General features: G+C 29.9%; 1 protein-coding gene across 1 annotated transcript; it reads left to right on the top strand.

Moving 5' to 3' along the window:
• The first annotated feature begins 423 nt into the window (after positions 1-423).
• Positions 424-11,746, top strand: LOC149373799 (uncharacterized). Its single transcript, XM_089595726.1, has 4 exons — positions 424-451; positions 5,517-7,626; positions 11,251-11,492; positions 11,555-11,746. Exons 2-4 carry the CDS (start codon positions 5,523-5,525, stop codon positions 11,744-11,746), a joined length of 2,538 nt encoding a protein of 845 aa, XP_089451852.1. The 5' UTR covers positions 424-451; positions 5,517-5,522.
• Positions 11,747-19,021: the final 7,275 nt, after the last annotated feature.

Here is a 19,021-nt window from a genome sequence, read left to right as displayed (position 1 = left end):
ACAGTAAAAGTAGGAATAAAAAAGATATTACCGAGTATGTTGTTAAAAAAGCAAGAAAGGAAGCCCGGATGAAATTAGATGAGAGAAAAATAATCTCAGAGGTAAGAAATACTTGAATACATAATGATCTTACAGAGCAGATGTAATTTATTGCGACAGTAACTGTATTACAACATATATATAAATAAATGTGTTATCTTAGCAAGTCCATGAGTCACAATACTCCTTATTCGCCGAAGCAAGCAACCACAACGTACATGATACTGAGAGAGTTAATCGACAAAAACACATTAACTCTTCAGTAGACAGTAAAATAACCGATTTCTCCACTGAGTTTTCCCTGCATGATAATATTTTTTGCGACAACAGTGGTAATTATTGCAACGATTCAGATTCGTTTGAAAATGAATATAATTTGGAAATAGAAGATGAAACAAAATTCGCACCAAAAGTAAGTCACTGTTATAGGTATGCTTTATAAACATTATCTTTATTTGAACTTGTAGTCACAGTTATGCTTCCTATATATAATGTAGAAGATTTGTTTTCACTGATACTTGTAGGACATTCAGAATATGTATAACTTAGCCTATTTTTCTTTACAAAATATTTAGGTACTTAAAAAAAATTATAGTGACATTATTACTTCGGATAAGAAATTTTATTGACAACCGTGTTTAGCAATCAATTAAAGTTATAAGCGTATGTATATACTACAGTCAGTAAAAATTGTGTATAAATATTCTCCTTCAATTTTATCAAGCATGATCAAACATTAATCTTATTTTGAATATTATTAATACATTGGATTCTGGTTTAGTATCCTGTGGCACTAAAATTTTTTTTTTATTTTTAAAAATTTTAAGTAATTGTTTGAAATTTCATTGACTCAAGAAAATTCTTATTAATAAAAATAATATTTGATTAAGTCCTGATCAACAACATATTTCCTGGTATGACAACTCTCGTCACTTGTATGACTATTTTATTATTCGTTCAGTTAATAAACCTCTAAATAAAAAACCAAGTAAGAAGTTATGGTTCTATAAAATTATATGGCAGATAATATAATTATAAATATAAATATACCTCCTATGAAACGATATTGTGTACAAAGGTTATGCAATTATCGTTGCAATTATCGTATAACTACGTTAGTTGGGTGTGGTTTCAATAAATATTTTAATATTTAATAACTGAACAATATATTACGACACAATACAATATAAATAATATAGAGGCTGGCAAGTAAAAACTGCACTTTCCTCGAATCTTCTGATGGTTTCAAAACATTCATTAAAATTGCATTTATAAGATCTTTATAAACTTCCCTTTTTTGTTTGTATGAAAGATTACTATTAAATGAATCTGTTACATTTTCAAATAGATTTATAATTTTTTTTTGCTTTTTTTTTATTATACAAAAAGAAGGGGTCAAGTATGCTTAAAAGTGTGTACGTAAGCTCATCCATATAAAAAAAAAAAAATTTCCAGCTTTGCCGCATATATTTGCGCTCCTCTTACCTCTCTGAATTTTGTTAAAGAAAAAAACGAAATAATAATCAATTGTTGTATGTATGCAGTACGAAATTTTTTTTTTTAATTATGAAAATTATAAAAAAAAGTGAAAAAACGTATAAACATTTATTTGTTTATTTAAAAAATTATAAATTATGATGAGTAAATAAATGTTTATTAATACGTATATAAGCTGTTATACAAATATATTCAGGAACCCTTTTTTTTTTTTTTTTTTTTTTAAATTGGTTGAAAAAAATTAAATTCAAAATGTGGGCTGCGGTGTGGTGTTATGAGATTGTTTGGTGTAGGGGGACCAAAAGTACGTCAAGGGGAGAGGAGTGCAGGAGGAGAATCAAGCAAAGTCTACTTCCGTTACACTTTTTTTCAAGGTCACCAATCTAAAACCGTTAATTTACTCGGTAGGGCAGAACGTGCTTATAAAAGTATAACTTCTAAAACCATACACAGTGGTGCTTTTTTGCTATCTGGTAAATTAGTTGAAAAGAAGTCGATAGGAATTAAAATTAGCATTCTAAACAAGAGGTATCACAACAAATAAGTCGTGTAAAAGTTTATTTCGGCGCTCTCCTTCGAGCTATGACGTTATTTATGACGTAATTGGCAATATGCTTTTTGCGACGTCTCAATGTGCCTACATGTTGTTCTTTTTTTATGTATGACTGTCGACGAGTTGCTGGTGAAATAAGCTATTTGTTAATTTCATTTTATATCGACTTTTATGCGTTAATTTACTAGATGGCAAAAAACATCACTGGTTATGAACTCCCTCATTGAAAGGTTTATTAACTGGACTATTCTTGCAAGAGGCAGATAGGGGTAGGATGAAAAGGACAGATTGATCCTCCAATTTTCAAATCAATGATTTAATTGGAACTATTTCCTACTAATAGTAAAGATGTTTTTTATGACGTTATTGGTGATGTCACAAGAGACGTCATAAAGTACGTCTCAGAGACGATGTCTCAGATCACGTCACCAAAGACGTAGCTAATGACGTGCACTGAGAGAAGGACTTGTTAGTAACAAACTTTATATGTTAACTATTAACTTACGTATAATATGTATCCCGCGTGGCGCCATCTGACGTGGCGCAGGTTCAACGAAAATATGGCATGTCAACTATAAACATGCCGTCTGTCAGTTGAAATTTAAAAAGTTATAAAAAACAAGTAAACTTCTTTTCTGTTAACATACTTGTACGTTGATAGGAAAAAAATCCTTCTCTTAGTGTAGCTGTCGAAGCCTCTCGGAGGTTGTTGTCTTATAATTATTCAAAACTATTTGTTAATAATGAAAAAAGGTTTATAAATAGTTGTAAATCATCTTCTGTAAGATAATAATCTATCAGATACGTCGATAGCTACATCTTTGGAAACGTTATCCGAGACATATTTAAAGACGTCTATGAGTCTTTACTTTTAGTAGGGTTTCATTCTGTAGTGTAGTATTGTCTCTATATATGCAATGCACAGTACCGACAAAACTAACCATTCTGCTTCTTAAGTATAAATAAACTGATTTTTTTGGTCCTATTATCAAGTGCACACAAATTTGCACCTTGATGTTTAATAAAAGCTATCATTAAACGTTCCGGTTTATTAATCATTTCACAAGTCGTGTATTTTTATAATTACGTGGAGCATAGTAAAAATCATTGTGCGCATAGTTACGGGACCAACATAATGGATTGTGCAACAATTACCAACTAGCACAGTAAATTAACCAGTATTGCAACAGTAAATTTCGAGAAATTTTTTATTCAAAGTAATTGTGATCGCCATTTGTACTATTGGTACTTAAGGTATTGACTTATCTTTTGACAATGCTAGTAAGCATATATACTTGGCATATATTATTTGGCATATATTATATGTGTGGCTTCTCGAACATACTGATTAACTCCCTTATTTTTAAATTAAGTGAGGACTTTAAAGCACGGAGCTGAAACTAGCCCCACGCCGAAAGACAAAACGGGCTTGAGGAACCCCAGGGCTAAAAACTTTAACTTAACCAAATAAAAAACATTTCTATTAGTCTCACATACAATATCTATAAGTTTTCGAAAGGCTGCCAGGCTTGGAAAACACTGAGTTTTTCATCGGTGCGTACATACGCGTAAAAATAAAAAGTCGAAAAAAAATTTCTACTTTTTTAATGCCTGGCGGTCTTTTTAAACGAGTAATACCCTCGAATATTATGAGATCACATATAATAAATGTACTATTATATGAATTTTTATCCTGGCACAAGAGCCCCAAAGAAAGTTATAAATTTCTTTTTTTATTTTTTATGTTTCCGTGTATGTACGTATCGATAAAAAAAAATATAAGTTTTTCAAGCCTGGCGGCCTTTCACGGCTTTGAAAACTTACAGATATTATGTTTGGGACTTATAAAAATGTATTCTATTTAATTTCAAAGTGGCACAAGAGCTTCAAAAAAAATTATAAATTTTTTTCTAATGTTTTTGTTTGCACGTGTATACGTATCGATGGAAAACTCAGTGTTTTCCAAGCATAGTGGCCTTTAACGACTTGAAAGACCCATAGAAGTCGTTCGTGGAAGGATGGCAATAATATGTATTGTTTTTTTGGCATATATAAGCCAATAAAATAAAAATTTTAAGCCTCAGGGCCCCTGAAGCCCGATTCGTCCCTGATGAGGCTACTTCAGCGTGTGGCTAGTTTCAGCTCCATCTTTAAGCATATCCTTTTTTAGTGTACTTTCTTCTTAATAAACTTTTAAAATAATTCGAGTTACCAATTTCCCGTAGTCAGCACAAAATCTAATCCATTAACTGCTATTTTTCCGGTCCAACAGATTAAGTGACTCTTGTTCTGGCCTAATCGAATAAGTGATATAAAAAAATCGTTGCTGCAGCAAAAATTAATAGTTTTGAGGTGCAAAAATCATGGTAAACAGTATATTCAGTAGTTGTCACCCTTTGAGAAGAAATTTTAATATATGGCTTTTGCAAATACTGAATCAAAGTCCTCGTATAGTATGTATACGCATACATACTTATATACTATTCGCTTCACACTTGGGTTGTTCACAAAGAAAGAAACTAGAAGCAGGGCATCATGTTTTCACTGCAATATATTATAAGGATAAATCTAATGTATTATTGGACTCCAGTAGCGAAATAACCACGTATTTATAAAATTTTATCATAAGGATATAAAGTACAGGCCCTAATGTCGGAATTATTCTGTAGAAAATCCTACTCCTTTTGCAGATGTCCAAATTCATAACCAAACGTGAACTTACTGTGATGATTATTGCTTCGAAGAAGCTAAAATTTCTGCAATTGCTGTCCAAGCTTCATTGCTGATGAAAAGTAACACGATTTAGAATTCTTAACGGCATTGCAAGCGGGAACAAGTACGAATCATGTTACTTTTCGTCAGAAAAATTGTTTTATAGCTAGAACTGTACGAAGTACTACAATGTTATGTTTGAGTAATAAAAATATGCTACTCAATAACAACTAATTAGTAAGCAGGCATGACATATATCCTCATGGTTAAATGGGTTTCTTGTTGAATATTCATAAATTTGTATAATAGAATTAGTTTAATGTTCCTGTGCTGTTAAAAAGTGGCTGTTTAATTTTGAAGCCATTTTTCTCAAAAATCACAAAAACTTAGCTAATTGGTTTGACCGGAAAGCCACAAATTTAATGCTCACATATGATTGTGATTTGTTATGTCAATCTTTGTACATCATTGCTCACATACAACCGTTCCACAAAATTTTTTTCCAAACATTAATCATTGTTTTTTAAGTAACAATTTATGGTCAAAAGAATAATTGCTAAATCTAAGTGTATTACGTAGTACTGTTGTTCTTACTTCAATTTGAGTCTTATTATATATTAAAAATTATTATTATATTAGAGAAACGCATAAACAATTTTTGTTAGACAATGCATGATTTATCACCAAGTATGAACAGTTTTTAATACTTCCACAGATAACTATGGATAAATTCGATAATTCGTCAGATCCTGAATCGAATATTTCAACTAATGCTTTGTGGGACAGTGATGATGATAATGACGGAGTATTTTCTCGGAAAAACAAGAAGCCAGCATCTCTTCAGGATTTAATTAACAGTGATGGTTTTTCAGATGTTATTACGACGCCCGTTACTGTCAGCCAACTTCAACTACTGTTTATGGTTTTAAAGTTTAGTGTCAGTAATAAGCTACCTCAAACAACCTTATCCAATTTATTAACTCTTATCAACTCGATTTTCTTAAAACCAATTTTACCCCAATCGCGGTACATGCTGGATAAATTGTTGAATGTAAATGAAAACATTTTCTTCCATGTAACTTGCCCTAGTTGTAATTGTTATGTGGGTATTTTAGATGACCTAAATACAGAAAGTGTATGTCGTTTGTGTAAAACTAATATTGACGCGGTAACTCAGTGTAGCGATAACTTTTGCGTAATGATCGATCCATCATCAGCCATTGCAGATTTATTGCAGTTAAATGAAAACTATTACGATTTCGTTGTCAAAGAAAGAACTCATGAGAAGAATCACTTGCGTGATATTTATGATGGCACCATGTACCGTAAATTTGTATCTTCTTTAGCACCTGAAGATCGATTTCACTACGTAACTGCTACGTTTAATAGTGATGGTGCAGCACCTTTCAAGTCTTCTCCTCTGTCAGTTTGGCCGATTTATCTTATGATTAATGAGATCCCTGTACAAGAAAGGTTCAATAATCTAATTCCCTGTGCTCTATGGTTCAACAAAAAAAAACCGAATATGCAAATTTTTTTGAAAGTTTTTGTTGACAAAATCAATGAATTATGTTCAAATGGAATTAAATGTATTATAAAAAATGAGACACGAAACATAAAATTATTCACGTTGGTTTGCTGTGTAGATTCAGTGGCAAGAGCACCAATGCAAGGGCTAACACAATTTAATGGTAAATTTGGATGTAATTGGTGTTTGCATCCTACAAAGTGGGTAGGGAGTACCAAATACCCAATAACCCATAACATACCAGCCATTAGAACAGAAGAAGAAACAATAAAGGCTATGACACAATTGCATGGCAATAACTCAGTTCGTGGAGTAAAGAGTGTGTCGCCGCTGATTAATTTGCAATCATTTAACATCATAGATGGTTTCGTACCAGATTATATGCATTGTATATTAGCCGGAGTTAGTAGACAAATAACTGACTATCTCATCAAGCCCTCTGAAATTAAATACTATCAGACTTTACTCGATAACATAAAGTTTCCATATCAGACTTGCCGATTGACTCGTTCATTGTCAGATAGCAAGTACTGGAAATGCAAAGAATGGGAAAATTGGATTTTATTTTCAAGCTTACCCATTTTTTCTAAGACTTTGAGTCAAGAAAAACTGATATACTGGAGTCTGCTTGTTGAAAGCTTACATGTCATATTGCAGGAAGATATTACATTTGGAGATTTAGATAAGGCAGATGAAATGCTTCATTTGTTCATGACTGAGACAGAAAAATTTTTTAATAAAAAGTCCATGACATTTAATATTCATCAGCTTAGACACATATGTGCCAGTATAAAACACTGGGGTCCAACTTGGGCTCATTCTGCATTTCCATTCGAAAATGGTAATCATGAATTACTACAAGCTATTCACTGTGGCAGAGGAGTTATTTCTCAAATACTAAGGTACATTAATATTATCCATAGTGTTTCCGTGCTGGAAAAAATTGTCTTCAAAGACTCACCTGAAATAGTGAGAAAATTTTGTAGTAGTACATGCAGTACAGAAGTCAAAAAATGCCTTAAAATAACAGACATAACATACTTTGGAAAGGGTACAACGATCAAGAGTACTTTGCTTAAAAAATTCAATTTACAAGAATCTTGCACGTCATACTTGCGTGCAGTAAAAAATGGTTGTTTGTATATTTCATGCACAAAAGAGAACAAACGATCTGATAATTCAAAAGCACAATTATCTGATGGACGTTTTATAAACATTAAATATTTTTATGTAGACGTTGAAAATAACATTGAATTAACCTTATGTCAAGTTATAAGTACGTTGGAAGAAAACATAGGTTTGTGTACACGATTGAAACAGTTATCAACTGTTCAAGACAATTCTGAAATTGTCATACCTACGAAGATAATAAAATCAGTTTGTGTATATATAGAATTAGAAAATGTAAGATACATATGCCCTGTACCTAATTTGCATCATTATTAGGTTTAAATTGGTATATTTTAAGATACACTATTTTTATTATAATGTTTTACCATAAAACTTTTTGTACCATTTAAATAAAAAATAATTAAGCTATTCTTAAATACTTTTCTCTTTTTTAATCTGAGAACTTAATCTCACGTATCAAGTATTGCTGTCAATTATTATATGTACGGCCTTTTTACATAAAATTTGAAACTCACTTTACATTGTACAAATAGTATAACTAATTAACTTTCTAGTGTAAAACTAAATTATAGCTATTAATTTAAGTTCTGAGCTAGCGAAGTCGTTTTATAACACTTGTTATCACGTTATAACGAAGCGCCATTCTTGTTTACATTTCCAATCAATATTTTCTCATAACTGACTTTTGCGTATTATATAATTAAAACAAGCTTAGAGGTCCTTACATACGTAATTATATTCAGTAATTAGATCTATATTTTTGTATAATCAGCTTAGAAAAAAATTAAATTTATGTTGTGAACAAGACACTAATAAACTAGTAATGTGAGTGTGTCGTAAGTATGTCTGCCCTTTATCACAATTTCGTATTTCGAACATTAAAACGATTGTACGATCAATCTTGTTCATTTACTCCTACCGTGTAGTTGAAAAACTGTGGATAAAAAATAAATTGTTTAATGCTGTTCAAATAAAAGTATATTATTGTGTTGATATTTATGTTTGTAAAACTTTTCCTACCCATAACATCAAAAACATTGTTATAAAGGTAAAATTATTCTTTTATTACTTTCGCGTCCATTGGATTGAGATGACAGAATTTCACCTAGTTTTATTTAACTATAATGGATGAGCGCGCGGTAGCTCAGTCGGCTAGATTGTGGATCGACACTCGGGAGACCAAGGTTCGATTCCCGGCCAGTGCGACTCTTACGGGCAAGTACCTCTGTGATTTTCACATCTGCTTTTACACCACGCAATGCTCCTCAAGGAGGAAATTAGGCAACCTTTTCGTAGCAAAATTGCCTAAATTTCCCCCTACCCCCCACCCAGTAATGGGTGGCCTCCCATCCCTCTTCCCTTCCTTATCCGAAGTGCTGAGTGCCCATAGTAGTGCTCTAAACAGGAGCCAGACGTATAGCACTTAAATATGAAAGCGGTCTTTTTTTTTAATTTTGTGAGTTATGCAGTTATAAATGTCAAGTTTTTAAACAAAACTTTAATGATTTATTAGTTTGTGTAAATAACATATTCTTTGAGTCATTATTAAAAAAAAATAAAAAATAAAAAAAAAGTTAATGCCATGTAACACGAATAAAATAGAATAGAAAATCATACTTCTATTAAATTTTAAATTCCTTACAAGTTCTTACGTAAGTTCTTACGTAAGTTCTTACGTAAGAATATGGTTGATTATCAAACGTAAGTTCTTACGTAAGTTCATACGTAAGAACTTACGTTTAGTCTTACGTAAGCACAAGCGTAAGAACATGCAAAATATTTTCATTTGGGTTACAAGTTTTGAATTTTTTCGCTTGGTTGGGTACCGGTTCTGGGAGCACTGTATTTCATATAAGAAAGAGGATTTTAAGAAAAGTACTTTAATCGTTGCCAGTGTTGGGTTAGGTGGATATGTTTTTGCATTCTTATCACTAGACCTGTAGCTACATATACCTGTATAGGTAATACGTACAGGTATACGTAGCTGCCGGCCTAGTGATAAAAATGCAAAATTATATCTGCCTATCGCAACACTGATCGTTGCTGGCTGAAGATCGTAGAAAAAGAGTGAATGAATATATGTTGCACCTCATAAGTTGCAATTAATATTAGTATAGGAGGGCAGAACTAGCGCCATGAGCAGAATTTACTAGAAACATTACTCACAAATTTAATACTGTTTGGCCATAGACTACGACCGTAGAGCTTTGCTCAGACAAACGCTGTTGTGCATCTTACTTGTTTGGGTGGATATACATACGGCATACCTACGGTCTAAGGGCTTTGGTTTTTAACGTATGTTTGTGAAATAACCTTAACTTTTTTTTTGAAGTATCCAAGAATTTACTAAATTTTACTTTAATAATATGAATCTTCTATTAATTTTTTAGTTAAAAACAGATTTTACTCCGATGGTCATTTCTATCTTGGTGAAAAGTATGTCAAACCAGATGTCAGGGTTGGCATGGAGTAACCATGAATACCGGATCTTAGTCGAGGCAATAGCGTTAAAAAAGTATAAAAGTGAACATGAGTTAATAATATTCTGTAATAACAGTAATCAGTTATTTGAACTAGCAAAAATAATTTACCCGCGCTATGGATCTAGTCACATTCTGTTCAGAATCAGGATCGCAAAATTTATTAAACAATATACAAAACGGATACTTAATGATATTGGTAAGTTGTGACTTATACTCTTAGAAATCTTGAGAAAAGGAAACAATGTTAACTACATTTTTTTATATTTATAAGATAAATAATCAGAATTAATTGACATAATTGTTACTCTCATTAGTAACCTGTAACAATAATTTATGTATACATTATTAAGTTACTCTTGAACTTTACAGAATAAGACATAATATCAGAAGTCTGTGCTCCAGCATTACAGGACTATCTTGAATTTATAGATAAAATTGTAAATGCAATGAATAATATACAGAGTATAAGAGATAAAGTAACACAATTTCTTAACTCTGGTATCAGTTTGTCCAACTCATGCAGAAAAAAGAAGCTGCTTATGTTTATCAAGTACATAAACTAAAACTTGATTTAAAAATGAAAAGAAAAATCAATAATCTTATACATTTTCACCCACTGGAAATTCGTCAAAATTTAGCAGCGCTGACTGCGATGGATGACTTCAAGGGTTTCACAAACGCAGGTTTAGAACAATTGCATATTCATCAAAATATATATAGGAAACTACTATGAGATATTGAAAGTAATTTGATGCATTACAATGCACTGGAAATTCGTCAAAATTTATCAGAATTGTCGGAGATTGATGATTTCAAGAGTTTTACAGACGTAGATATAGAACAATCACATAGTCATAAGAATACTTACAGAAAACTACTAGATGTAAGAAGTATTTGCAATCAATGTAAGTATACTCTTATTCTTTATTAAAAAAATAATATCTCAGTCAATCGTAGTGACTTGTTTACATTATCATACATAACTTATAACGATCGGAACCTGTTAAAAGACAAAACAACTTTTTAAATTTTATACATTTTAGTATTAAACAAAATGTAAAGTTACGATTAAATTATTTCGAAATGTAGTTATAAATTTTTCCATTTACTCTATTTTAAAAGGCCTTCAATGTGTACTTCTATCATGTATTATTTTTTAGCTCCTTTTATCATCACTGAAACTCAAGAAAATGTGGTAAATAAAGAAAATGAAAGCCAATCTTCAATGACTAGTGAAGTAATTTGCAATGAACCAGATTTCATATATATACAGTGTGACTTAGAAAATAATTTTAACATTATTCAAGACATACTTGATGACTGGGAATTATCTGATGAAGAAAACAATCAAATTAAAGAATTTGATCTTCTTGGTCTTGAGTCACAATATCAACCTATTCACGAGGTTTTGCCTGACTGTCAAGCAACTAATAGAAGAAATAATCTGATCAAAGAATTGGACTCTCTGAACCATAAATTACACAGTAAACTTCATCACAATGTTGTGTACGAATGGCAAGCAACTATTAAAGGAAACAATCAGATAAAAGTATGTAATCCACTTTATTTAGGTACTTTTGATATATGACACTTAATATCAATGTCTTATAGGACTGCAAAGCTACTAATGAAAATCAAAATCAGATTGAAAAATTCGATTCTCTTGATGTAAGATCACATAGTCAACCTCCTCGAGATTACTTGTATGAGTCTGAAGCTAATCATAAAGAAAATAATAATATTAATATACGTGATCTACTTGATTATAATAATCCACTGAATAGAGGATCTCATACCAGTTGAGTAACCTAATTTTAAATTTAACATGCAAAAGTATATTTACGTACAAGCTTATGGATGTAAAATTAATTTTCAGAGACCTTAAAGGATCAACAAACAATGTTATAAAATTTACTGATTCTCAGCATTACTGCTAATCACAACGTTGAGTTACAAGAATTTATGGAAATAGGACGTATGATGGAGAAAAGTGTTAAACACTCTCTTGTGTCAAAATTTTTTGACAAGCCTACAGATAATCATATTTCATTGTTGGATAATTTAACCCCTTATCGATCTATCATACACAATATAACTTAAGAAATTCAAGCATTGTTTAAAGAGAATTATTCAAGCTTCTTAAAATCGTTCTGAAACCTTGCTTTATGGGAAGATGTCGAACACACTTTTTATGAGGGTAAATCATTTTTTATACTAACATGTTTATTCAAATTACTCCTTACTTACATAAATTAAAATAAATATTTTATCTTATTTTAAAACTAATAAAACCAAAACATTTCAAAACTACTGTATTTTTTATGGTTTATTCTAACACAAAGACTAAACTATTTATGTTTTGATAATTCATGTGAGTAAGATATTTAGAAAACAATGAATAATATTCAACTAATTTTTTGTAAATTTTTGGTTATCAATGAGGTGAAAGAGAAAAACCTAAAATCTGCAAGGTCAGAAGTATCAGCTTCTCAATTTTTCATGGGTGCCACATTAAACAAATGTTCGGAAAAACTATATGATTTAAAGTAATAATTTTATTTTTTTTTTTTATAAGAATGTACAGTTAAATAGTATACTTGCAATATTTCTAAATAATTAATGTTAACTATCATCGTTATCTAAAGTTACTATACGTCTAATGTTGTTAACAAAAGTTTTGCTTTACAATTAATATCTAACTAGAGCAATCAGTTTTATTGTAAGCAGTGTTATTAAAACAAGGTTTTATGTACTTTAATTAAAATCTAAGAACTAATATGCTAATATAAAAAAGACAGATTCTTTATATGTTTTTTATTAAATGAAAAATATATTTGCAATTTTTGCATTATTTTTGTAGAACTCAACCAAAAAGCTCTAAACCTAAATACCACCGATGATATAGCGACGTTTTTTGTTGTGGATTTATTTCTATTAGATGCAATGAGTCATAAAATAAATAAGTTATTTATTAATAATCTAAAAAATGAGAGTAATATTTTGAACAAAGTGAACATTATTGTCAATAATTTATTAACTCATAAAAGTAACTTATACGAAACTGCTCAAAAAATAACTGATTTATCACAGAAATATGCACCATATTTAGATGTGCCATCATCTATACTTTTTAGACAACTCGAATCCTACTTAGAGCTATCGAAGCCAAATTCTGAATTCAAACTGATGCTCTGTAATCGGTATGTAATCTGAATTGGTTAATACATTTTGTTATCTGACAAATCGCTAACAAAGCATTTTTTCTAGCCAATAATTATTTTATATCCTAATTTAATTTGAAAATCTAAACAATTTAAGTTAAAGTAAAAATTTTTTGTAGGTTTCCAAGAGACAATTATGATGGAGTAACAGTATTTGCAACGAAATTTTTTTCGAAGGGATCAAAGCTTAATTGTTTAAGAGGGTTTACTGCCACAATAAGTAAACATGAGGAACAATATCTATTACAACGAAATCTAAACTATTCAGTGTTACACATGAATGGCAAATTACAGTTGTGGTTGGGACCTGGCTCTTATGTAAATCACGATTGTGACTCAAATACAGAATTACGCTGGGCCAAAATGAACAAAGAAGTTTATCTGCTGGCATCAAAAGATATTTACAACGGTAATGAAATCACGACAAATAATGGAAAAAACTATTTTGACGATGGGGAGTGCGAATGCTGTACTTGCAAAAATAGACAAAACGTATGAGTTCGTAGACGAGAATTCATTTAATATTTTAGTTATTAAAAGTTTTCTACTTGTTAAAGACAATATAAAGGTATTGGTCATTGAAATGTTGCATCTAACAATATCGTATAATAATGAATTAGAGAAAATTATTGTCTATATTAAAAAATCGCGTGATTTTTTACGTGATAAACTGTATGTTAAATTGTGTGATTTAGTATGTGATATTGTCAAACAAATCACGTGATTATTATCATGATTAAATACGCACTTAATTGAGTGATTTTTGTTATTATTATTTTTTAATTTATTGCTTATTTTTGTTAAATAATTGTTCATTAACACGTAAATTCATAAAAAATGACTACAGTAACAGTAAAATAATAAAAAAAAAATTCGCTGGACATAAGGTGCGAACTCAGACCACCAAAAAAATTCTTGGCACTAAAACACTACTCGGAACACTTGTACAAATACAATATAATTTCTTGGAGCTGCTTCTTAAAATCTGCTGAAGTTTAGAAAATATTTGAAAGAATCGATGTATGTCATTGACTCAACTTAAATTTGCACTAGAATTTCGGCAACTTTCTAAAAATTTATTTCATACAATGATTATTTAATTATTATGAAGTAAAATGGTTTTGTAAGCTAAATAGTTCTCGATAATCGCTGTAGTTCTTCATGTTATGAAGCTTCCTAGTTAATTTATTCCCACCTGAAAATATTCCACTTTAAATCTAAGTAGATTCCACCTGGATTTATCATGGATTCCTTACTGATTTGAAGCTGAACGTCAGTCTGAAATCTGTCTCAATTCGCCACACGGAATCTTGATAGATTTTACATGTTTAAATGGATTTTAAGAAGATTCTATATGGATGTTTTCATTAAAATATTCTCATAATTTAATAATTATTAATAACTAAATAGGCAAAATTATCAACCGCTAAAGGAGTTACCATCCATATGGTAACAATAAAATGTACGGATCCAAGCATTTTTTATTAGAGTATATTGTCAGTATATTGATTTTTACAGTGTTAAATAACTTCACAAGCGGCAATCACAACACAATTTATTCTGCTTACTGGTTGCTTTATTGATTATAAAAATAAATTAAATGATTTCCGCCAATCATCTACTTAGCATTTTGGAGCGTTTGCTGGTCACTTTATTAATCAATAAAGGAATAAACAATAACACAAAATCTAATTATTAGACCACCCAGGGCTCTTTCTGGTCACTTCTTCCATTAATAATGCATTGAATCATATTACAAGCGCCAATTACCAGACATTTCTTAAGACTTACTGATCATTTTACTGATTAATTATATATATATATATATATATAGCCAACGTATAGAAAAAAGTGAACAGAACCTTGTTCTTACCAGGGGTACTTAAATCCCTCAAGACTGGTTTAGTATTATTTTTAATTTCATCCTTCATTAATAAACGTAATTCACTACAATCATAAACTCTGGTTACATTATTAGATATAATAATGTCATTTAATTTTACATCGTTTGCATAGTATAGATTCAAATTTTTATGTTTAAAAATTGGTTTCCAACTCCAACGTTTATGTTTAAATACTTACCTTCAATTTATGCCTTACAAAATTGAGTATAATTAACCAAAAATAATTAGTGAAAAAGCTTATTACGTCAAATATTTATAGTTAATGATTGTATGATGATTATTTCCTTCATTTAGAATAATAGGCAAGCAAGTTTACAAGTTTACCTTGTAAATTTTTTGTGACATAAAATTGAGTGTTTAAAAAAAAATAATAAACTAGAAAGCACTTTGTGTTAATTATTGATGCTTTTAAATAAGAGTTAATATTTCTGACGTAAATAAAGGAGATTTTGTAACCAGGTAAAACTTGCTTGTCATATAAAATATCGTATTTTTAATGAAAAATACTATGCACGAACCACATTGTGCTAACTATTAATGCCTATATAATGGTAAATGTTTTTAATAAGTATAATAGGCAAGCAAGATATGCAGGTTTTCTAGAAAGCAAGGCTTGCTTGCTATAGAGAAATGTTCATGTTTTCATTTAAAATAATAAAAAAAAAGTGAATCAGATATATTTACAATAATTATTATTTAAAACAATACTTTTATTTTCAATTGATACATTGTATGTCTTCTAAATACATTTTCTTACAAAGATTTCAAACAAAATATTTTTTTTTTAACACCTTGAATCTTTTTAATACGAAGCCTTATTTTAAAACGTAAACATTGAATTTTATAAAAATATTAAATTTCTACTTAAACAGAATTTTTGTTTTATGCGATACAGTGCATCTCGTAAAAAAGTTCTACTCAAGTATTCTTTACCTCATTCTTAATTTGGTACAACAACTTTATTGTAAAAACTTTGTTTCAATTGTGATACATTGATTTTAGAATTCTTTACGTAGAACTGATCTTTTTTGCTATATCATATGTAGTTTCTCTACATATTAGTTTTGGATCAATTTAAACGCTTACAATCTTAGAAAGTATGTTTATTGTATGATAGAAAAAAAACAAATTCAAATAATTACATAAAAGCTTATTTGCAGTAGTAGCAAGTATCTATATATTTTTCACATTGTAATTTTTTATATATATGTTGTAATAAATATATTAATATGATATATAATAACGTTTTACTTTTTGTCGTTTTTGTAATTAAAACAAATTTTTCTATTCTTGTATCAACTTTTTTGGATAACCTTATTCAGTCGCAAACTACTGAGACATTAGAGATTGATTTTTTGGATGATCATAGTTTGCATACACTTTACTTTTTAATATCTTGAATCTCTATAATACAAAGACTTAACTTAAAATGTAAACATTGAGTTTTATGAAATTAAGAATAAAAAATTGAACAAAATTGGTTTTTTTTTAAGATATAGTGCATCTCTTAAAATCATTGTATTCGAGCATTCTTTACTGCATTCTAAACTAGTACAACAACTTTACTATAAAAACTTTGTCTCAGTTGCGATACATTGATTTTACAACATTTTAAGTACAACTGATCTTTTTTATTATATTATATACCGTTTTTATACATATCAGATTTGGATTAGTTTTAACATTTAAAGTTTAGAAAGTATTTTTATAGTGTAATAGAAAAAAAACAAATTAAAATAATTATTTGAAAGCTCATTAGCAGTAGTAGCAAGTATCTAAATTTTTTTTACAACGTAATTTGTTATATATTATATTGTGATATATTTATTAACATTTTAAATAATACCATTATACTTTGGTAAAAGCAGTCTTATTTTTATCCGATAAAAAACTGCATTAATAACTCTTACTTTATACATATCGAAACGATTGGAATATCATTTTATTGTGTATTGATGTTAATAAACAATATTATTTTTTCTTTAAATCTTTCCTACTATTATACCAAAAAATCTTTTTAATCGCGAGCAAGAAGTTACTTTTTTTGTTTTTTAAAAATGTTGCAGAACCTGGCTCTAATTACTTTATCACTTTTTTTGGAAAGACTGGAGTAATTTGTTAATACTTCACTTATTTCTAAAGTTGTCGGGTATTTGTTTTCTTCCAGTTGCTTACGAAATCCTTTGTTGAAATCTCGTTTCTCTTCGTAACTCCAAGGTGACCTATAACTGAAGTCTGAAAAAATGTTTATAAATGAAAGCTTATATTTAATGAATACATTATTTTGCTTTTATCTTTCGGTCTACTAAAACTTATTATGTCATTTGTTAAAAGCGTAGGAATAAAGTTTATTGACCAAAATAAGGTCTTGTTAAATAAGGAAAGGAAAATTTTTAATCAACTTTCATGTTAACTTTTACTTAATGAGTGTCTAGAAAGCGTTTTTTAAAATTCGTTTATAGTGACAGCTCCAGATCTGTAAACAATTTTACAGTATAATAAAAGTAACGTAGTAGTACTATACCTTTTATTTTCTTTTTTGGGGTCGTAGAATGATCAGTTTTTTGCATCGTAATAGGTTTTTTCACAAAATTGTCTATGACTGATTTATCATTATTAGGCTTATCTTGACTATTTTTGTTTTTGTTTTCACATGTTAGTAAATTATCTTGTACATAATCTAAGAATCTTGTCACTTCAGTATCATCTTTGTCGATAGGCTGTTTGTACCTACTATTGTGAACATTTTTTGAATGTCCCATGTGCTTTGATAGAAAGATAGGATCTTGCTTATGGTTTACGGCTGAATTTACTGTGGCAAGTTGCTCACGTAGTTTTGTACCTCTAATCGTATTATTATCGATTTCTTTAAATTTTTCTGAACATTCCTCACTTAGTTTCGAGACTAACTCGCAGATTTTGACGTGTTTGTGTTTATTATCATCAGTACGTGGAATCGAAAAAAGATACGGATTGTTATTATCAATGTTAAAAAGAGATCTGTATTTAAGTATTATGTTAAGGCATTTTTCGTTTTCTTGTGATATATATAGTGATCCACTTCCATCAGCTCTTTTTCCCTGAATGTCGATTCTGATATATTTAAGCCTTTGTTTTTGCTCTTCTGGAGATAAAAGTTAGAAAAAATTCATTACTAGGGTCGTCCCTTTTACTTTTCAAGAAATCCTTGGTAAGGATTTTTTCTACTTTTCCCGCTCTTCGTCGGTTGTACGTTAAAATACGAACTGGAGTGGTTTGCAAAATATTTAAATAGTGTACGTACTCTCGCCCTTCATTTTCAAAATGAGTAATACTGTAAAATCGTTTTAATTCCAAGAATCTCTCAAATGTTAAAACATCTTCTGAGTTCGGCAGTTTCGTTTCCTGCTGGTGCCGCCAGGACTCTTTTCTTGACATATTAGCAATGTAAGAGACTTGCGTTTCAACATCGTCTTCGAATACCGGTTCAAAGTTTTTTACACCTTCAACCTTATTCATATCTTCTTGCAGCATGTACTGGTGTTTTAAAATTTTACAACATTTACGAATCAACATTGGTAATGTCTCTGCATTGTAGATTATTATGAATCTATTTTTTTTTGAGTCATGCTGACATACACAATTTATTGCATTTAACATTGCAGGCCAAAATATAGGTCTAAATGCATCAGCAAGCCCTTTGATGAATGAGTTTTCTTGTCTTATTGCAATAAGTAATTTTTCTAAAAGCCGCATATGGCCACGAATGTAAGATTGCTGATCTACATCATTATATCTAATAGCAAACTTATTTGCATACAGCATTATCATCCAATCAAATCTCGCTGCGAAACCAATATCGTCAGTCCGTAAGCTAGGTAGTATATTTTCACGAACCAAAGTAGACGCTATACTATTGCAAAGGCCCATTACTCTTTTAGAAGCATTTAACACTTGTCTAGACTTATTATTGG

The sequence above is a fragment of the Copidosoma floridanum genome, unplaced genomic scaffold (genome assembly GCF_036245765.1).
Source record: "Copidosoma floridanum isolate Cflo_tuat_1 unplaced genomic scaffold, Cflo_Japanese_pri ptg000027l, whole genome shotgun sequence".
Taxonomy (NCBI): Eukaryota; Metazoa; Arthropoda; class Insecta; order Hymenoptera; family Encyrtidae; genus Copidosoma; species Copidosoma floridanum.
Note: the sequence above shows the minus strand (reverse complement) of the source record. Positions and strands in the feature narration are given on the sequence as shown.

Bases quoted from the DNA above. Each gene is read 5' to 3' on its own strand.
- LOC149373799 (XM_089595726.1), top strand. From the start codon at position 5,523: ATGGATAAATTCGATAATTCGTCAGATCCTGAATCGAATATTTCAACT. The intron at 7,627-11,250 runs GTTTGTGTACAC...ACATTATTCAAG, and splicing joins TACGTTGGAAGAAAACATAG to ACATACTTGATGACTGGGAA. The intron at 11,493-11,554 runs GTATGTAATCCA...AATGTCTTATAG, and splicing joins AAGGAAACAATCAGATAAAA to GACTGCAAAGCTACTAATGA.